The 21448-nt window shown below is 31.0% G+C and overlaps 1 protein-coding gene and 1 long non-coding RNA gene across 15 annotated transcripts; one reads left to right on the forward strand and one right to left on the reverse strand.

Moving 5' to 3' along the window:
• Positions 1-850: 850 nt before the first annotated feature.
• LOC121124595 (cathepsin L-like proteinase) lies at positions 851-14380 on the reverse strand. 14 transcript variants are annotated; one of them, XM_071890913.1, is made up of 13 exons: positions 13976-14380; positions 11952-12140; positions 9338-10231; positions 9194-9285; positions 9062-9140; positions 7788-7877; positions 7610-7692; positions 5886-5969; positions 5689-5813; positions 2849-2941; positions 1596-1934; positions 1357-1533; positions 851-969 (listed from the first exon to the last, which is right to left on the reverse strand). In XM_071890913.1, exons 1-3 carry the CDS (start codon positions 14229-14231, stop codon positions 9534-9536), a joined length of 1143 nt encoding a protein of 380 aa, XP_071747014.1. In that variant the 5' UTR covers positions 14232-14380; the 3' UTR covers positions 851-969; positions 1357-1533; positions 1596-1934; positions 2849-2941; positions 5689-5813; positions 5886-5969; positions 7610-7692; positions 7788-7877; positions 9062-9140; positions 9194-9285; positions 9338-9533. The 14 variants fall into 14 exon arrangements, with proteins under 14 accessions (XP_071747014.1, XP_071747022.1, XP_071747013.1 ...); XM_071890921.1 differs by having other exon boundaries at positions 7610-7685; positions 9194-9293; XM_071890912.1 differs by having other exon boundaries at positions 9194-9293.
• A 13-nt stretch (positions 14381-14393) lies between these two features.
• On the forward strand, positions 14394-15326 carry LOC139906291 (uncharacterized). The gene is made up of 2 exons (XR_011781700.1): positions 14394-14620; positions 14685-15326. It is a non-coding gene; the product is annotated as an uncharacterized lncRNA (long non-coding RNA).
• Positions 15327-21448: the final 6122 nt, after the last annotated feature.

Genomic DNA, 21448 nt, shown 5'->3' on the forward strand with positions numbered 1-21448 from the left:
ATTTATGGAGATACACCATGTCGCCAAGAGAGTGTTCTTGTATGGTTATTTTCCATTCCTTGGTCCTCCAACTGCTTTTGCTTTAATTCATTCTTTATTGGGATGATACATGTCCAATATTAATTAACCATCTTCATAACGTTAATTACCTATCTATAGGTAAATTTAGGTACGAATATGGATGAGTACATATGTTGTAGATCCAATTGATCTTGAGGTTGGTGATAAATGCCTAAGTTTGGTTTTCCTTCTTTTTTCTTTTGGTTTTCTATCAATAGAGGGCGGTTAAGTTGTAACATTGCTTAGAATGGGGATGAGTAGAGGTGGGTTAGACGGAATTACTAGAGGTGAACTGTTATTTTTGGGATCTCTATTTAGAGTCAATATTATAAGGACTTCAAATAGAAATAAAATATCCTCTCCTTTTTTTTGGTTTGGAGAGGATGCCTTAGACAAAGTTTGGAATTTCAAGAGAGCCTCATGAGATGTATGTGAATAAGTATATGAGATGAGTCTATTTAATAAAATATACCTCATGTTTTTTGCACAACAACTGAATGAGATTTTAAGTATTTATCTTATAGCCGGTCTTCTCTGACTGGTAACTAAATTATCAGCAATTATTATTCATACTCTCTACATTACTTTTGAGATAGAAATTAAGGATATGTTACTTTTTTTTAAATTGTTATTATCGATTTGACTCTACTTGACTTACATTTGACCCATCATTTATTCCTTCATGATGTTATGCCAGTTTTTTTGGAACTAATTGTATTTACAAGACGGATAGGAAGAAACTTTTTTGGGTCAGTTTGTTGCCTATCTTTTCTGAATTTGAAGCAATTGATGATGTGATTCGACATTTTTATTTAATTGGATAATTACAAAAGTTAGAAGTATAAATATTTTTTCAATTTTAAATATTTTTCTATCAAAGAGTGTATTATGTCCATTTTGAGTTGGTTTCTAAAAGAAAGATAGTTTTTAATATATTTGATAAAAGTTTTGGTGATTGAGCAGTTTGATTTTTTACTTTTTTTTAAATTGTTGTTACGGCTATAGCTAAAAAGTTGTCATTTTGAATAAGAATTTTCAATTCAAAATTGCATTTTCTTTCTTTTTGGTCTTGAGGTTTTTTATCTCGATGAAGTGAACAAAAAAGGCAAATACTATTAATATGGTTAATATTGAAAGTCAGAATACATTTTTAGATATTTTTCATCAAATAGCTTCTAGAAACATTTTTCATGTTATAAATTGCTGATTTTTTTTTTCTGATATTCCATTTTTCCGATCCAACTGTAATCAAAATTCGAAAAAAAGTCAAAAAACAAACTGGCCTAGTAGTCATACTTTGACAGTCATCATTGCATATTTCTATAGCTCCACTATTTTCTTCAAGACAATAGTAATTACCATTTTTGTATTTTGTACATCCATTAAATGTTCTGCCATAATATTTAAACGGTATCCTGCAATTGGTACCTTTCTGTGTCTTGCAGACCCTTGGTGTTTCAATATTTGATTGATCTGAATGATTTTTTCATGATTATTTTATTATATTTGTTTTTTATTCAAATTGAAAACCCTACTTTGACATGTTGGATCACAGTTACCCCATGAATGTGCAATGTTTCCACCCTTATAGTAGGACGTTGCACACCAAACTGTTGTATGGGCCACATTGGCACAGCTACTGTAAGTGACTCCCTTATACTTGAAGGGGAATTTACAAGGAATTCCTTCTGTAGTTTTGTCACACGCTACGGCGGGGGTTTTCAGTACTCTCTGAGAAGATTTGCAGGAGCATGAGGTCCCGATATATTGAGTTCCTTTTTTTCTGCAAAATGCATTGTCTTGGAATGGCCAAAAAGTGTCTCCCTTGTAGAAAATGGAAGTGCTACAGGAATGTGTGAACGGAGATAAGCATTCTAAAATGAAAATAAAATGATATAAACTTGTGTTGAGATTCAATTCTGGATCCATACATAATTATTAACATTGCACAAATTTGGAGTTGTGAGATATTGGACTGTATTCAGGGGGTGGTGGGATGTAATCCGATTACAAGTTTTTTTTTTTTTTTTTTTTTTTTTACTAGAATAGTTTTTCATCATTCAAGCAAATTATACAGCAATGCAAAAAATTTTATTTTATTTTTGAGTGTTTTTTCCAAAAATATAAATAATTAAATATTATAAAATAAAGAAATGAAAAAATATCTTTGGATTTTGGAAATTTATTTCAAAAAAAGTAAATTTTTTTGAATGGCTGAGGATTTTTAAATTTGGAATTTTTCTCTAAGAATTGATTTGTCTATTTTTTTCAAAAATTTAATTTTTATTAATAACTATGGATTTTGAAATTTTTTTCTACAAAATTTAAGATTTGATATTTATATATATATTTGGTTGTAAATCTTAAGCATTTTTACTGTGCTATTTTGTTGATGCTGCTTCTGGGAACACGCTGTTTTGATCATTACTTCATTTTTTGGATATAATATATAAGTATTGAATAATTACGTTTGGGTATGCTCATAAAAACGTAGATTACTACCCCATATTAATCATTCAAAAATATATATCACAAGCAACGTTTGTCTGTTGTTGATGCCTACTATTGTCAAAGTTATTAATGATATATTTGACGACAATCCCTCCCCTTGAAGGTCCTTTTTTGTTTTTTGCGTTAATAGGCGGAATTGCTTAAATTAAATTTTCTTTTTCAGTTTCAAAGTATTTTACTTATTGAAAAATAGTGTCATTAGTTTGTTAAAAAAGGAAGACGAACCAATAGGGCATGTATAAACTAACCCTTGCTCTAAGACTCACTGTTTACATACCTCTAATTAAGCAATCCTCACAGTTTTTAAACGTTCGTATTCCATTCTTTTCCACTCTGACCTCACAAGAATAACCAAAGTCACGAGTGCAGACTGAAAAAAGTATAAAACTAAATGTTGGAACCAAAATATGATTACTTAGTTAAATAAAAGTTTGTCTGTCTAGATGTTTGTAAAGGCATTAATTTTTTAGTGTGTGTATTATATTTTTAAAACAGATTGAATTTTAGGGTGTGAAGCTAAAGGTCTGTGCATCATATTCAAAATTTAAAAAAATTATCAAAAAAAAATCATAGGATAGATGAAAAGTACTTTATGGGGTGATATGCACCCCTAAGAAATACCTACGTAATATACGTTTTACTATTTAGTCAAGAGTTACTTTGTTTTGATATTTCACAGTAAATGACAAGATCTTTTGGTTATGTTTTAATCAAACTAATTGTGCCACCGTTGGGCGTTGCTAACTTACATAGTTGTTGTTTGTTTTTTTTTGGGGGCTTAACCCCAAAAATTATTGACACTATTACTTTTTCAAATTTTATTCCGACATGCGAAGACTTGATTAAAATATCACGTGGTAATATTTTAATATGGGTAATAACTTGGCTTTGTGGATATATCTGGTATTAGCGTGATGCTTACAAATCCTCAATTTATAAAAGACGCATTCAGACCTGGCAAAAATATTCATAATGCATGTTTATGCATTATTGCCTAATTAGTAGCTAAATAAAAACGATAAGCTATAATTATTAATATGTAGAAGGTTCGGACGCAAAACGTAGACTGAATGACTGATTTTAAAAAAAATGTCAATATTTTATTTTTTGATAAATAATTTTGAAATTTTTCAACAAAACTTTGAGACACGACCTTGGTGAACATGCTCACTCAATATGGCCGCCCTCAGAAGCAATCACAGCCTCCACATGGATGAGGAAAGCCTTGCAGGGTTTGATGATGAACTTCTCGTACATGTTGTTCTACTCCTTCATAATGCGGCCTTCAGGGAGTACACGTTCGGGGGAGATGTCCGTTTATTCACCCTCTCCAAAGTGCCCCAGACAGCAAAGCCCAGCATGTTCAAATATGGCGAAGATGATGGCCACATGTCCTTGGGCCAAAAATTAGCCATTGCATAACTTCCTTTGACCGATGTGTTAGAGGGTGCACCATCCTGTGTCCACATATAGTTGACCTCTGGGTAGGTGGCCTGCAGCCATAGCAGTATCGTCTACGTCAAACTCGTTAGAAAGGTGATTCATGGATTTAGTGTGATCCTTGTTAATCTTCTTCTTCAGGTTCCTCAAAAACTCAGAATCCCTGTTCAAGTTGTGTCCCCCACTTCCTTCTTTCCTTGAGAGGTCTTTTCCATCCTTTTTCATCTTGGTCACCTTGAAAATGAGGCTCTTGGAGTGCTTCACAATGTCCATACTCTCTGCCACCTCAATTTTGGCATCCAGAAGGTCTGAGATCCTCTGACTTTTTGCTTCTTGCTCAGTCATGATGAAAGATTTGAGAAATTTTTATTATTGTTTACTTATATATAAAAGACAGGAGATTTGGAATTTGCAGGAAAAAATCACAAAACCTCTCTCTATTATAGTTTCATAATTAGTACTTATTAACAGTCAGCATTTTGCTTCCAACCCCTTTATATTCAAACCGGATCGAACATTTGCGTTTGCTCATATAAGACGGTGGTTAACCTCGAGGATTTGTTATAGAGTTATATTTCTAAGTCCTTATTAGATTCAGATTATAATTGTGGATCGAAATTGAATTAATTATTGCGTATGTCCTTTTGTCCCTCATCCCTTGTCAGAGCTGATTTCTGCTGATCTCATGAAAAGTCTCTTCTCCAAAGCATTGTCTATAGTCGGTTTTCTTTTCCTTCAGTGTGAGTTTGAAAAAGTTGCTCATATTAGCCATATCCGGAGTTCTTCAATATATTAATGAGCTTTCAGTTATAAATATGAAATAAGATACGATAAATATAAATACATTAATTTTATTGCAAGAATAGAGTTGACATTTTTGTAAGGATAAAACTAATTCTATTTATTAGAAAATGAAAAACAATGATATATACTAATATTCTTCCTTAACAAAGTCCCCCAATTGAAACGCATATGGATTTAACTTTCAAGAATGGAGAAAGATAAAGACTTTAGGCCTAAAATAAAAGTTGTTCAGAAATCTATATATATATAGCTAGGGCTATGTTTCATTCTGATCAGACCAGATTCCTTGGCTCTGGGAGTAAAGGTTTTTTTTCTCTAATAAGCTCTCATTTTTTTCATAGAACAAAATCGATTACCCGTGCCTCAAAGTTTTTTAAAGATATGGCTGTTAATTCAAAAATGCACCAAAAAAAAGAAAATTAAAAATCCAAAAAATGAATTATTGTACAAACATAAAAAGGGAGGACGTATATTGAATACGAATTAAAAAAGAGAATTAGGTAAAGGAAAGAAGAAGAGGATTAGCAAGTAAGTCTTAGTATGTATCTTCATTACGGTTGAAGAAGGAAAATATGTGTTGGTATTCCAATTATAATGGCCAAAAGAATTGAATATACATATTTTATACAAAAAATAAAATAAAACTGGGCGAAACAAAGGACAGGAACAGATATTTTTTGATGCACATTATCAAGGACAATCTACTGTGAAAGTTTAAACATCACGAATATGAAAGGTAAAAAAATATAGGTGATTTTGTTTTTGTTTCATAGTACCCCATAACTTCTATATCAATAAAACAAAGTTGGTTTGTTTGTCTGTCTGATGTCCACATGCCAGTTACTCCAGCTAGTATATTTATAAAGTACTCACTTGCTGATGAGTATATAGTGTGGTTGTTGTTCGGTAGGAGATTCAAGTTCAAAATAGGAAGTTTCAATGCCTTACGATTAGCTTTTCAAAAAATAATTTCCATAATGACTACTTACAAATGTTTCCTAATAAACAAAAAATATGAATTTTAAATGTAATATTACTCTAATAAAAAAATACACTTGTCCGGTTTTTACCCGAATAAATGAAGTTGGATATTTTTTGTCCCCTACGTAAGTATTGGCAGTTGTTCTCATTAACATCTTGAGAGTTGCATTGTACTATCACAAATATGTTTATCAATATAGATTCTATGTAATTCTGCCACGAAAAATTTCACTCTCTCTACTTTTGCCGCTTGTAAATTGGCCATTGGATATTTTGCCACATTACATACTCGCCACCTTTTTGACGCTATTATATTATTGTTTCGAACTAAAATATCGAAATGATTAATTATATTGTTAGGAGAAGAAGAAAAAAAGGGAAAAAAATAAGTAAATGATTGACATAGGATCGTCGTAGCACGTCGTTACTTTGATTGTATCGCGCGAATTTTTCTAAAAGAAACAGAAAAGAGGTCCAAAAATTTGCTTAGTCATATTTTATTAAAAGATAAAGAAATAGCCAAAGTTTCTTTAAGGAAATAATAAAATGGCCAATATTTATACTATTTAAAGGTCGAGGGATCAACAAGAAATTGTATTTCTGTTCTTCTGAAATCAAAGCATAAGTATAGAATGACTTATTAATCTATGTGTTTATCAAATAAAAGAAATTATGAAATACCCATGACGTATCAAAGGAGAGGAGGGACTCCATGGCAGACAACAAAATACATAGAGTATTTTTGTGTTAGTAAAGTAACGCCGTGAGCAGTTGCAAAAGGAAAAACGGCTGAGTGTGCGCTCTTTCCTCTTTTTTTCCTTCTTTCATTATTTAATAAGTCGTAGAGCTGTTAACATCTCCCTCTCAAAGAAGAATATCCCTGCACAAATGTTATTTTAAATGTAGAAGATTTTCTTCTTTATCGTTCTAATTAATTTTCTCCCTCAAAAATATATAACAGGCAGATGATGTTAACAAGGGTCTTAATTCAAGTGAATCAAACTTTTTGCTCCCGCCTTCTCTATGCGTTCCTACTAAAAGAACATATCTAGTAATCATAACTCTACCATTTGACAGTCAGTCCTGTTCTTTTTTGATTTTGAATTGTATAAAATGGTTCTAGGATGTTACTCCCCGAGTTGTTTCATTGTTGCATTTAATTCAATATTAATATATTTTAAAATAGAATATATCAAACGTTTCGAATTCATTATAATAAGAAAGAATAATTATTTAGTTTTAAGTACTCAAATGCCATAATTTGAGTAATTAATTACGAAGGACTTCAAGTTGAAGTAAGGGATGACCTTAAATTATAGGTGGAAGATACATTTATATATGAGGGGGAAACTTCCGCAGAAGCGAAACTGCACAGGGCGTAACTTCCGGTCATGGTATAAATTGAGTCGATCCATATTTTGGGATTTCAAATAGTATCCCAAAATGGAAGGGTATTTTAAACACCACTTGATGTTGATATAAAATCACAACTACGAACAAAATTATTGCTATATTATTGTACAAAGTTGAAATGGGTTGACCATCAGGTCATTCGAAAAAATGTTTTTTATTGCATGTGATTGCATGATTGGAGGACATGCTCCTCCAAATAGAATTATATCTAATTGACTATTTCTTTTTTTTTTCTTCTACCAGCTATATAATTAAAATGATGGAGATACAGCTGTAAAGTTGAACCAACCATATACAAAGGTGGCGAATATGACAGTCGGCAAAATCTACTTTGGCAAAAATGTAGGCGGCAAAAATGTTCGAGGCAAAATTACTTGTCATGATTAATATTAAATCTTACGAATTCCGCTCATAGTGTGTACAAATGTTATTAGAGATGAAAATTGACGAATCATATGTGTCTTCATGACTTAAATCTATAAACTAAGCAGAAATCATTATGATGAATAATTAAAATAAAATTGATTCTTAAAAAACCATGATATTAAAAAAATAGGTAACAATAATTCACACTTTACCTATAATAACTCAATTAGAGTACAGGGGGTAAACGCATAACGTGGTGTTTGGAATTATTTTTGACTCTATTTTTGGTTCGGTTTCTTTCCCTTCATATTGTTTATATATATATATATTATGATGATAAGTTAAATTAAAGTGTTAATGGGTTTTCATGGTGTTAACTTCACCCTCAGAATAATATTTCTCCTGCACTATTGGTATTTTATATCATAAAAGTTCTCCTCTCTATTGCAGTAATATTTTATATCCCTTCAAAATCATAAAAACAGTTCATATTAAACAGAGTCAAAATTTTGTGATACTATAAGCAGTGATGAAAATCGTGTGTATAATGGGCAGGTGAAATAAAAAGAAACCGAAAATCAACATGGTTCCCCTGACAATTTGAAGAATGTTTTTGGAGAAGATCGGCTGTGACAAGGGAGGGGGGGAAGAAAGAAATATACAAGGACATTCCCATTAACAAAAAGCACTCCAATGTCGATCATTCAATTATAATCCGAGTCCAACAAGGACTCGGATTATAACTTTGCAACAAATCCTCTCGGTTGCACTCCGTCTTTTATGGGCACACACGAATGTTCAATCCGGTTTTGAAAATAATTGAATCGATTCTGGAAAGGATGTTCAAGTACTCAGTAATTAAATAATAATGACAACTGCTAAGGAAATGAAAAATCATTCTTCAAATTACCCATTCCAAAAAAACTGGCCAGCTAACGAATACACACGATTTAGATCACTTACTATGAGTTTCACTCCTTCCTTCTCCTCGTGCTCTACAAAAATCACATTCCATATCTTACGGTATGATCAAGGGGGGCGGGAGGAGTCATGTATTCCCCCTTGATAATTGCACTCTTGTCATAGAAGCTAACTGAATATGAATGACTAATCATTAACGAGCATTTGTAAACAAATTCAATAGTTGATCGAAAAATGGAACAAAAACCTTGTGGACTTTTGATTAACTAATTCTGAGAAATATTTACAACATAAATTTAATATATTGTGTCTTGAGGGGTTTTGGTCCTGGAAGAGGTTTTTCCTGTTAGCCCAGGAGTCGGCAACCTTTTACACTCAGAGAATTTATACCAGAGAATAAAACATTGAGAGTTGCAAATACTTTTTGACATCTAAAATGAGGCTAACATTGTTTTAATTATTCATTTTATCTTAATTTTACAATTTTCTCCTAAAACCCTCCTAATGCCAAGTTAAAGATCTCCTTCAAATGTATTAAAAAGTTGCACTTCAATTCTAATTATACATGTAGCAAACAAAAAATATGGTTAGCCATCATTTCAATCATCCTTTGGGCATCTTAAGACGTACATTGGAGCCTTGAACTGGATTTAATAAAACAATACTTCACTGAACTGAAAGGTTTCTGTTTACGAACCCCCATCCAAGAGCCGCAGCACCAGGATGAAAGAGCACTGGATTGTTGATATCTTTATAATCCTATACTATAACCTCCGCCGATCTAGGCCCCTAAGAGACTAAGGGATCACATTTTTAATTAATATAATAATCTCTTACTCACTTCTATTAATATGTAGAGTTTGAATTCCAGCAGTTGTATTTCCATATCAATGTCTTGGAATTATACAATATCCGTATCAAATTATAAAATTCTAATGCTCTCAAGACTGATTTATAGTTTTCTCTTTATTGTCGTAGTCATTACTATTAATGATAATTCATTAATTAATTTGAAACAAAGATACATCATATATAATTTATGTTGAAAAGGGATGGGCTGTGTCTTCCAGTCTAGCTCCTATTGGATAAGATAATTGGAACAGTATACCACAGTTTCCACATACATACTGGGGAAGATCCATTGGACATCCTGTCCCAAGGGATGGTAAAAAATCATAGCCACATTTTACATATGAATATCTTTTAAGACGTATATATCCTTCTTCACCCCAGTTCTTCCCCCAAGAGTTTCTAATCAACCAATAGGGTCCAAGCTCACTGTCATTCCCATAGCCCACCAATTGAACTTCATGATCAATAATGATGGTCTTGGTGAAGTCACAGCCTTCATGAATCCCAGATTTATATAAATAGAATGCACTCGAGTCCACTGAGGCTGTAAGAGGTCCTACTCTATCTAAATGTTGTAATACGGCAAGCATGTCATTGGATGGAAGAATTTCATAGCCTGATATCCTTGCAAGTGTTTGTGTCTTGTTATTTCTAAAAGTGCATTCCTCGCTATTCTCTGTGTCACCTGAGATATAAGGGTAATCCTTCTCCAGAGCCAGTCCATACAAAGAGATGTACGCGTAACCTAACACATTTATACTCCCATCACATCCTCCAGATCCCCCACAGTTATATGGGTTTGATGCACAAGATGTCAGGTGTTGTACAGAGAGGATGGGTAGATTCATGGATTTGAGATAAATATAGGAGGCAATGGTTTGAGCTAAGAAAAGTGAATATTAATTTATTAATTAAATGGACTGATTTTAGCGTGAGCGGGGCTTTAGGAAAAGAGCCAAAACGGGACATATTCAGAGTAGAGATAGAAGGGGTTTTGGGTCCTAAGTACCCGGTTTTTGTATATGTAAAATTGAATTATCTAAAAAGATAGAATAATTGAACTGGATTCGAGAACTCGAACTTTTACGGATCAATAATATGAGGGACTTTTTGTATCTTAAAAAGGTTATAGTATTGCTTAATACTTAATCCAAGTTATAAAAAAGTTATTATATATATCGAACGAAGCACTTATATTCATCTTGATTTGTGCTTGAACTCACATCGACATGAACAGTTGTATTGTGGGGTTATTCCAGACGGCATAGCCCAACTCATCTCGATGTTTGTTTCTATCTATTTTCCTCTAATATATATTCTTAATACTGATTGCTAAGATTCGAATTCGTTCCTATTAAACTCTTAACAGTTCTCACCTACATATTATTGAATAATAATTTCATAGTTGGAAGAATTTTCTAACTACCAACTGATGAGAGGTTGTGAGATACAACAAATTTGAGGACGTGCCTAATATTATTATAACAATAATCTTAAAAATTAAATACAGAGTGAATCTTATCTAGTGGGTCATTCAATTAAAATTTTAATAAATCGGAAATTTATTTGTAGATTGTCTTCAAACTCGTTGAACAATGGGTTGTCTAAATCAAGAGTCGTTTTGTAAAGTTCCGACTCAATTAAAAACAAAACAAAGAAGAACAAATAAAATGGAGCAACAAGTGAATTAAATTTTGAAGCTTCTCTCACACAGCATGTTCCCCATGGGCGCATATCAAAGGAGCTCGGATGCGACTTGTGCAAGACATATCTTCAGAACAAACAAATCCAGTTGGAAGGATGTTGTTGGACGTTGTGGCTAGCACAGAGGAAGTCTATCCTCCCATTTTGGAGGAGAGGAAGGAGTGACTGAATATAGATGCTTTCATTGTACTTCTAGATAAGAAAGTGTAATCTTGAACCAGATAAAAGTTCAGGGATAACTTTGTTTTGACTCAAGACAGAGCTCCGTGTCAATGCACCTCTAAGACCCAAGCCTTACTGAGAGATAACTTTCCAGACTTTTAAGCCCTCAAAATGTGTCCACCCTCCTCTCCAGACGTGAACCCATTGGATTATTATGTCTGGAGGAGAGTGTGAGTGCTACTCCTTACAGATGTGTCCTGTCCCTAGAGACTTCCATTATAAAAGAGTGGACCAAGCTTTAGTACGACTACATAGTCAAGGTTTGCTAAGGGATTTAGGCCTCGTATTGAGGCAACTATTAGAGGTGAGGGATCACATCGAGAATAAAAGTTGTGGCAAGCAGTATTTTTAAATGATTGTCTTAAATAAATATCTTCACAAAACCTCTCGTTAAATTAAATGTTTACCATGAGATAAGATCAAACCTAGACTAATAGAAAAAACATTGGGGCATTCATTGTTTCGGAATCACCGTAATCCGGATCCTATTTTAATTAGTTCCGAATTTCTTATAAAATTAGGGACTATTAGGGTCGTCAATAGGATTTATATTACTTTAGAAGTGAAAATGTGTAGTAACTACAATTTTCTACTTGAAAGGGTAGGACTGAGGAGAAGTGCCTCTAAGGACCACTAGACCCGGTACCGTAACCGTGTATGTGTTTGGTGATAAGTACCTAATGCAAAGGCCCAACAAGAACCGCAGAACATCTGTGCACGAACCTCTCCTATGGCGCTTGAGTTCCGCCAATCCACTTCCTTGGACAGCGTTTGGAGTAAAGACGTATTCATTGGTAGTTGAAGAGTAAAACTCCTCTGAGTCACAGTTTGATACTGGAATGATGAGTTTTCCTTCCTAAATGGAACTAATTATAATTAATTATTAATTAATATAATGTTTTTCTCTTTCCACTACTTTAATGAACTAATTTTGATGTAAAAAAAAAAAAGTATGGACAATGTATTTTTAGTTATGATATGATTAGTTTATCCCAAAAAAAAAATAAAGTTTGGTCCTCGCTTAAAAATTAAATTTGTTGAAAAAAAATTTCAAAAAATTCGCAGCTAATTTAAAAAATTAATATTTTTGGAAACAAATTGCAATAATCCAGAATTGTTGACAAAAAAAATCTAATATAATTTTTTTTTTTTTTTTGGAAAACATAAAAATTTTTGAAGAGAAAAATGAAATACTGACTTTTTCAGATAAAAATTTCAAAAATCCATAGCTAATTTCAGTGACAATTTATTGTTTTGGATACAAATTTGAAAAATTTAATTAAATTTCAAGCAAATTATACAAGTTAATATTCAACTATTGAATATTCCAATGATCAAGGATTCTTAACCTTTTTTTAATGGTATTCCACTTTTAATATATTTATATAACCCAAGTACCCCATTTATCTTCAGTGACAGTTGTGTTCATAGGATTATATTTCGAGAAGGGCTTGTTTTTAAATTTATCCCAAAAAAAAAAATTAAAAATTAAATTTGAATATTTTTTAAAAAATTAATATTTTTGAAAATAAAATCCAAAAATACAAGTTAATTATTTTTGAAAATAAATCCAAAAATTTCAAAAAAAATTTCAAAATATCAAATTTTTTTTTAAATTCAAAAATCCTTAGTTATTCACGAAAAATTAAAATTTTTGGAAAAAGAGATTCAAAATTCCACATTTATTCTCAAAAGTTAATTTGTTTTGGAAAATAAACCAAAATCCACAGTTGTTCACTTAAAAAATTTCAAATATTAATTTTTTTTTGGATAAAAATATAAAATTCCTAGCTATTTACACAAAATTTAATTAAATTTCAAATATTCAATCTTTTAGAAAAATAAAAAATCAAGTTTTAAATTTTCTATTGAAATAAAAAAATTCCTTAATTATTTGAATGGGTTGTAGAGCACCCCCAGTCCACCTCCTGCGGACGTTCTTGAGTAACGTATCACCTGTAAAATATTGGAGTACCTCCACGTACCCCAGGGATACGCATACTCCCACTTGAGAGCCACTACCATAGATTATCCCTATATTAATAGTGTAGTTTTTGACTAAAATACAAGTATTATGAAGTTCAAATGCCCACAGTTATATCATTACCCATAAATACAAAATAACCAATGACTTTTAATAGATCAAAATGGAAGGATAGTATCAATCAATCGTTGATAATTAGAATGATCAATTTTGCAATTAAAGTTTTAAGACGAAGAAATTCCAACTTGTAGAAACGTCACAACTTGTGCATCAAATCTACTATAATATATGATTAAAAACGGGTAAATTATATGTACTATGATATTATATTAGTGTAGATGTTAGTATGTATATTAAATACAAATTAAAAATGGGAATTAGGAGACAATTAGCGAGTTTGTCTTGATATGTATTAATAAAATAATTCGGAGTAAAATCTATAATACGGGGACATCCTAGTATTTATATATAAATTAATATTTAAATAAAGCTCGTTTATTCGTTTGATGGATTGAGAAGGACTCATTTTTAACGACGAGGGTGTGTTGCTATATCTCTGTGCGCCATTGTAAAAAAAAAAAACGGAAATTGGAATACATAGAGAATGTGGATCCAAAAGGATCCATTTGGCAAAGTTTCCGAGAAAAAAAACATGTTGCAACTGTTCTGGTCTCCCTAACATGACATGTCCAATGATAATTGAAGTTAACTACTTACAAATCACATCCGTAAATTGATTCACTCCCATTTTATATGTTGTATTTGGTTTAGCATTATGCTGCCGAATAAGTCGTAGATTACGAAGAAATATATTCTTTTTTTGGTCCCGTTCTCTTATTTCATAGGACCGATTATAGCTTTTTACGAATTCATTAAAGGCTTGAGTCTCGTTGGGGATAGAAGACACATTTTGAGCTTTCAGGCGAGTAAGGAAGAAGCAAAGAAGGATGATTCCATCCGAAGAGCAAATCATTCTTTGATAATTGATTAATAATGGAATATGATATATGTACCTTTAAATAAACAATATTATAATTTGTTTATTTAAACTACGAATAAATTGAATTGTGAGACGACTTTAAAAAAAAAAAAATCATTATATATATCCGTTGAAAATGAATTGTTTCTACGTTAATTTATTTATCCTTTATGTGTGTATTTCACGTACGGGCTGAAATGTCCTGGTATTAACAAACCTCTTCTTTTTTTTTTTGTTCAAAATTGGCTATTTTTTTATCCACTTGATGGAGTGAAGTTTTCAGGCCATTGCTTAGTTGGAATAGTATTTTTTTCCCCCCATAAAGAAGCATTGTAAAATACAAACAGGATTTTTTTTAACCCCTTGTTTTGGACATAACCAAAGTAACGTCACAGTTATCGCAATAACTCACAAACTTTAAAAAAGGTTGTCTTGAAATTTTGACAGATGTCTTTGAAGGTCCTGGTGGTCCATTGAAATCTGAACACTTACTTGGTCAAGAATTAATGGCGGCTTAGCGATTGAAACTAATTCAAATTTCGAAATATTAAAGCATAAACAATTAGTTACAAAACAAAATCATCCCTCTAGCTACGTACAAATCGAGAAAATGACACTTGAACGTGATGGACAAATTTCAATACGTGCACTCCAAGCAGTTGGGCGTCTCTAGGACCACTGTCTACGCCGTTAGCAAGTAAGAAACGTTGGAGAGGAAGATGGGTTCTGTCAAAAAGGTCAAACTACACCCGGAGGAGTTTAAAAAAATAAACCAGGTCAAAACTCTTAAGTCAATGAGATCATATGCAAGAGATCTCAGGATTTCCCACCAGACTGTCCAGAGAGCTATCCAAAAAGTGGGTGGAAAGAGCCTTGTGAGGGTGGAGAGGCCACTTTTGACACCAGCAATGAAAGGAACACATTTTGCAAGTGTAATGTATTTCATAGTTCCTTTCCCCTTGTTCTTATCTTCTTTTATTTTCTTTAATGTATTAAAGTACTGTATTTAACAACGTATAAATAGTCGTGTATTTTGTAAATAAATTAGAGTATGGTTGTGTATCATAAAGAATACACATGATCTTATAAGTAAGTGTTATATTATTCCTGCACATGATTTCTTCTCCTCATGTCTCTCGGTCGTCCTGGATCTCTCCACCTATAAATAAGTTTGTGTCTCTCCCTCGTCAAGACACAACAGCAAGACTCTTTTGAAGTAGAGTTTTTTGACACTTTTGCCCCCTTCATGAAGCCCTAGCCCTAATGCCAACCCCCTGAACTATACCTTTATGGTGCATGTCGAGGGGAAGACTTGAAGTGTCCAACATCCAAACACCGGACCATATACATTTTCCGTATATGTTAAGCTTTGAATTAAATATAAACAAAGGTATGTTGAAATGATTTTTTCGTTAGTGAGTGCTCTAAAGACTAAAGTACTCATCAGACATCCCAACATATTAAAAACAAATCACAAACTCCTATAATAATTCTATAGCTCTTGAGGACAGAACACAAAATGTGAATTGATATAAGTATTGAGTAGTGACGTGTACTCTGGACAATGCTAGGTATTACTTCTGGTTCGACCTTTAAATTCAAATTGTTTTTATGCAACATTATGTTTGCACAAATATTTCTCTCTATATTTCATGTTGCTAAATCTTTTTCTCACTCAAAATAGTTAAATGTATGTTTACTGTTTAGGCCATTGCTTATTTAGAACACCTTTAGTGATATCTACATAAACAAATATCCTTTACCTACAATTTTAACTCCTTAAATGATTCACTAGTTTGAACATTAGACATGACTTAATCAAGATATAGCATATATTTACCTACACATGACGAATAATTTCCGTCTATAAGGACAAGTAACGAGCCTAAATAAACATTTTGAATATTAAAGAAAGAATGAAGGAAAAAAATTTCCAAAAAATTTAATATTGGAAATTTAATTTTCAAAAATTAATATTTTTGATTTTTATTTTTTTTCAAAAAATGTGATATATAAAATCAAAAATTTGAATATAAATATATAATTTAGTATTTAAATTTCTTTATTAAAAATTTAATTTCCCTAATTTTTTGAGTTTGCTTTCATCAAGATATGATATTTGATTTTTATTTTTATTCAAAAAATTATTTTTTTTTGTGAATAGCTGTGAATTTTTGATTTTTTTTTTCGAAAAACATATATATAGGATTTATTATATAAAAATTAAACCTTTGATCTTATTATTGAAAAAATGTAATATATAAAATTAAATCTTGGAAATTTTTTTCTAAAAAATTTAATTTTTCCAATTTTCATTGAATTACCGTAGATTTTGATTTTTTTTATCAAAATTTGGTATTATCATTTTTTTTATTTAATTTCTTGTGAATTTATCGATTTTTTTTTTATTTAATAATTAAATTTTTTTTACAAAAAATATATTACATAAAAATTAAACCTTTGAAATTTTTTACTCAAAAAATGTAATATATAAAATTTAATCTTGGAAATTTTTTTCTAAAAAATTTAACTTCTCCAATTTTCATTGAATTACCGTAGATTTTGATTTTTTTTTATCAAAATTTGATATTTTTTTATTTAATTTCTTGTGAATTTATTTTTTTTTTTTTTTTTTTTTTTTTATTTAATAATTAATTTAATTTCTTGTGAATTTAAAAATTGATTTTTTTATTAATTTCTTGTGAATTTATTGATTTTTTTTTTTTTTAATTTCTTTTGAATTTATCGATTAATTAAATTTTTTATATTACAAAAAATAAACCTATTTTTTCTCAAAAAATGTAATAAAAATTAAATCTTGGAAATTTTTTTCTAAAAAATTTTTTCAAAAACTGTAGATTTTGTAATATTTGATATTATCATTTTTTTTATTTAATTTCTTGGAATTTATTTTTTTTTTTATTTAATAATTAATTTTTTTACAAAAATATATTACAAAAAATTTAAATTTTTACTCAAAAATTAATATCATTTTTTCTAAAAAATTTAACTTTTCCACATTGAATTACCGTGGATTTTGATTTTTTTTTATCAAAATTTGGTATTATCATTTTTTTTATTTAATTTCTTGTGAAATTATTGATTTTTTTTTTTTTTATTTAATAATTAAATTTTTTTACAAAAATATATTACATAAAAATTAAACCCTTTGAAATTTTTACTCAAAAATGTAATAAATAAAATTAAATCTTGGAAATTGTTTTCAATATAAGTAATACATAGAATTAAATATTTGAAATTTTTTTCCAAAAAATTTAATTTTCTAATTTTCACTGAATTACTGTGGATTTTGAATTTTTTTTATCAAAATTTGATATTAGATTTTTTTTTAAATTTAATTTTTGTGAATAGCTGTAAATTTATTGATTTTTTTTTTAAATTTAATAATTAATTTTTTTTTTTTTCAAAAAATGTAACATAAATTTTTTTTTATAGTAATATAATTTTTTTAAATATATTTGATTTTTCTAAATGTAGACTCCCATATCGCCGAAACTAATTTAACTAATTGATTTAATTTTTTTTTATGTTCTATTAATTGGTTAGATGGAGTTGAACAGATTAAGTATAAGTAAAGATTATAGTATTTACTCCATCTAACATCTTAGAAATCTTGTGTGAAGTACATACATATAAATAAAATATAATTTTTTATCTAGGAATTACCGGGGCGTTAACCTACACATATTCAGTTCAAGTTATTAATTTCTCCGGAGCGCGTTGTCTACAAGTTACGACGATTCCTTTGGTTTAGCTCCATTAATTGGTGAAATTGATTTGCACAGATTAAGTAAAAGTGAACATTATAGTATTACAATTACTCCATCTAACCAAGGAGTTTTGTATGAAATTGAAACGCACATTGAGTTCAAGAGAATAACTTCTCTCGAGCCGTTGTCCATTGAGCAATTCTGCCAAATTTTCATTATTTTCATTTTTACATTCTGTAAAAATATTAGTCAATTCTGAGATATATGGTTATGTAAAAAATTTATCGTTATTTTCTTTTCAAATTATTGACTGGTCAAAGAAAAATATTTTCTTTTTAAAAAAATATTTTTGTCCCTTTTTTGTCACCCAAAAAAAAGAATAATAATAAATTTTTTTATCCAAAGTTGTAAAAGTATCTATATTCATATTAGATTCATTTGTCGACTATCAATTATTGAGTGATCACTGAATCACTCAAAAAATTGTTCAATTTAAATTTTTTGCAAAAATTTGCTCCTTTTGCAATATTTGGTGTAAAACTTGCTCATTTTTCTAAGCTGCTATTAAATAAATAGGGAACATTTGAATTTAAGTTAGATTAAACAATGGCTTTTCAAAATACTTTTTTGTAGAAAAATCTACCTACAAAAACATTTCTTCATTTTACTCTCTTTTTTGGAAAGAAAAATCTTACATTGGTGCAATCCGGATTAAGATTACATGATCAAATTTGTGAGAGAACCAGATTCTGACAACAGCTAATTAGAGGGTGGAAAAATTGGCCCAAAATTGACTGTTGAATAATCTTCTTTGAATCTTATAACAAATCTTAATGAAAGGCACAAATTTAGAGAATAAATCAAAAATCAAGGTTTGTTGATAGAATATAGCAAAATCCATTCATAAATTATGATAAATTTAGAACAATAAATTATCCTGATGAAAATGTATTTTTCTTTAAATAAAAATTGTTTAACTTTGATATTTTGTGTGCTCATTTTTGAAACATTATGTTCATTTTGGGCCCACAAAAATCGCTCAAATATACCAAGTCTATTCATTAGATATTCCAGACTCCACTTTGTTTCATAGAAAGAGATATCAGAATGTCTCTTCGAAATGTCAAAAAAAAAATATATACAAGCTATCTTTGATGTATACGAAACTGAATTAAGTATTTGTTTGTGCTCACAAACGTAGGAGAGTACGCCGGAGGATTTGATACGGAATCATAATTGTAAGGTTTTTGATTGACTCTGAGTAGAATTGAGAATCGATATTGGATTAATCCTTGCCTATATGTCCTTCTTATTTCCATCACCCTATCCTGCCACAAGGGGTTTTAGCTGATCTAATTAATAAGATTCAGGGCCGTTACTAGGATTTTTAAGGGGTAGTATTCTTGACAAAATATTCACTATTTTGATAAATTTTTATTTTGTTTTATTTTTATCACCGTTCTTATCTATTGAGCCCAAGGCTTCACCTCTGGTATTTCTATATATTCAATGTCCAGGACATTGTTACAAAAATTAAATCACGCAACCTACATTTCTTCTGAAAAGAGCCAGAAAAAAGTCTCAAAATCAGTTGGTAATTTGGTCACTCTTTCCCACTATGGAAGCGTTTTTTTTTTTTTTTTGGGGGATAACCACGTACAACTTTATTTAACTCACATTTTGAATAAAAGGTGTTCCAAGCGCTATTTTCAGATGATTTAGTTAAATAATTGTCCTCAAAAAACCTCTTGTTTAAATTTTACTCCTGAAAAATGAAAAAAATACAGGGTGCGTGGACAAAATCTGCCGCTTCAAAAAACAACAACTACAAGCTGATTTTATAATATTTATTGATACAATAAAAACGAATATCTTTATTAGGATATAGAGCAGCTCTCTATTCAATGTAGAACCATTTGCGGTCAAAACCTTTTCAATGCGGCTACGAAACCGACAACAGGCATTTTGGATCTGCGCTGCTTCTATCTCACTGAATTTCTCCTTGATGCAGGTAATGAGAGACTGCTTGGTGCTATGGAAGGAGCGGTTGGTCATGTTCTCCACGTAGGACCAGACAAAGTAGTCCAACGGGTTCAAATCCGGTGATTATGGAGCCCAAGAGGAGAAGGGTACGAACGCAAAAGCATTGCTTTTCAGCCATTCTTCCGTCCGCTTAGCTTTGTGGGCCGGAGTCGAGTCCTGCTGCCACATCCATGGCCTGTCACTGACAACAGACTTGCCATGGCTCTCATGGAACGCTGGGGGTCCTCGTCGACGATGTCTCTAACCTTGTTGATGAAGGTGACGTCCCGGACAATCCTGGTGCTCTTCTCCTCCTTCTTCTTCCTGTCAACAACGTCCATCGGATCCGATGACTTCCTTCTCCAGCTGCTTCCTGAGACTTCTGAACGTTCTAACTTGCATTGACAGAAGGCCAGAGATGTCAGCATTGCTTAATTTCATGTGATCACTAAGCATAATCTGAATAGCAGCGCACCTACGATCTCTCTCATTGAACGTAATGACTTTTCTTGGGCACTTAAAATGATGCTATGGCTACAAATGGTAAACAATAACTAAAGCCTCTTACCTGGAAAAAATTTTAACACCAAAAACAGACGGATCAGACGTCAGCTGATGGAACAATGTCGTCTTTAAAATGTGGTAGATTTTGTCCACGCACCCTGTATAAAGTGTACCACTAAATAAAATCAATCCTATAAGATCCATAGTGAGTTAAGACTTTTCCTGAGTTCAGTATAAAATGTGTTCCTAGTTGATGTAGACTCGGGGGTGTTACTAGAATTTTTCTTCCGGGGGGGATATTTTTAACGAAAAAATGACAAAATATTAACAGAATGTTGATTCTTTGAAAAGATTTTTTTTTTAGAAAAAAACCAATAAAATGGACAACAGTCAATTATTTCAAATTTTGACAAAATTGATTAACAAAAAAACAATCTTTTCGATACATTTGACAAAAATCTTAGTCAGGGGGTGTAATACCCACCTACCATAACCCCCTCCTCGCAGTCACGGGCCGGAGTCGAATAACTATTCTTAGCAATTGAGTCCAAGGCTTCACTTCTGGTATATCTATATATTTTATAACGAAACATCGTTCCATCAATTATATCACACAACCTTTCATCTCAAAAGATATAGACAAAAGGCTCAAAATCAGTTGTCAGTTACACCATTCTACCCAAATATGGAATTGTTATTTTTTTTTGTATACACGTACAACTTAATTTAAGAAATATACAGAGGTAATTAAGAAGCAGTTTTTTTCTAATTGGCAACCTGAAATCCTTTTTTTTACTTTCTAAAGCTCTTTTCATTGTTATTTTATTCTTAAGACGGGAACATCTAATTATACAGTAATGATCACAAGTGCATGTGCTCATGAAAGACTCAGAGTAACAATGAGGATTTGCTCAAGAGTTATAAGAGTAAGTCCTTATTGAACTCTGAGTAGAA

Source organism: Lepeophtheirus salmonis, chromosome 9 (genome assembly GCF_016086655.4).
Source record: "Lepeophtheirus salmonis chromosome 9, UVic_Lsal_1.4, whole genome shotgun sequence".
In the NCBI taxonomy this organism is placed as follows: Eukaryota; Metazoa; Arthropoda; class Copepoda; order Siphonostomatoida; family Caligidae; genus Lepeophtheirus; species Lepeophtheirus salmonis.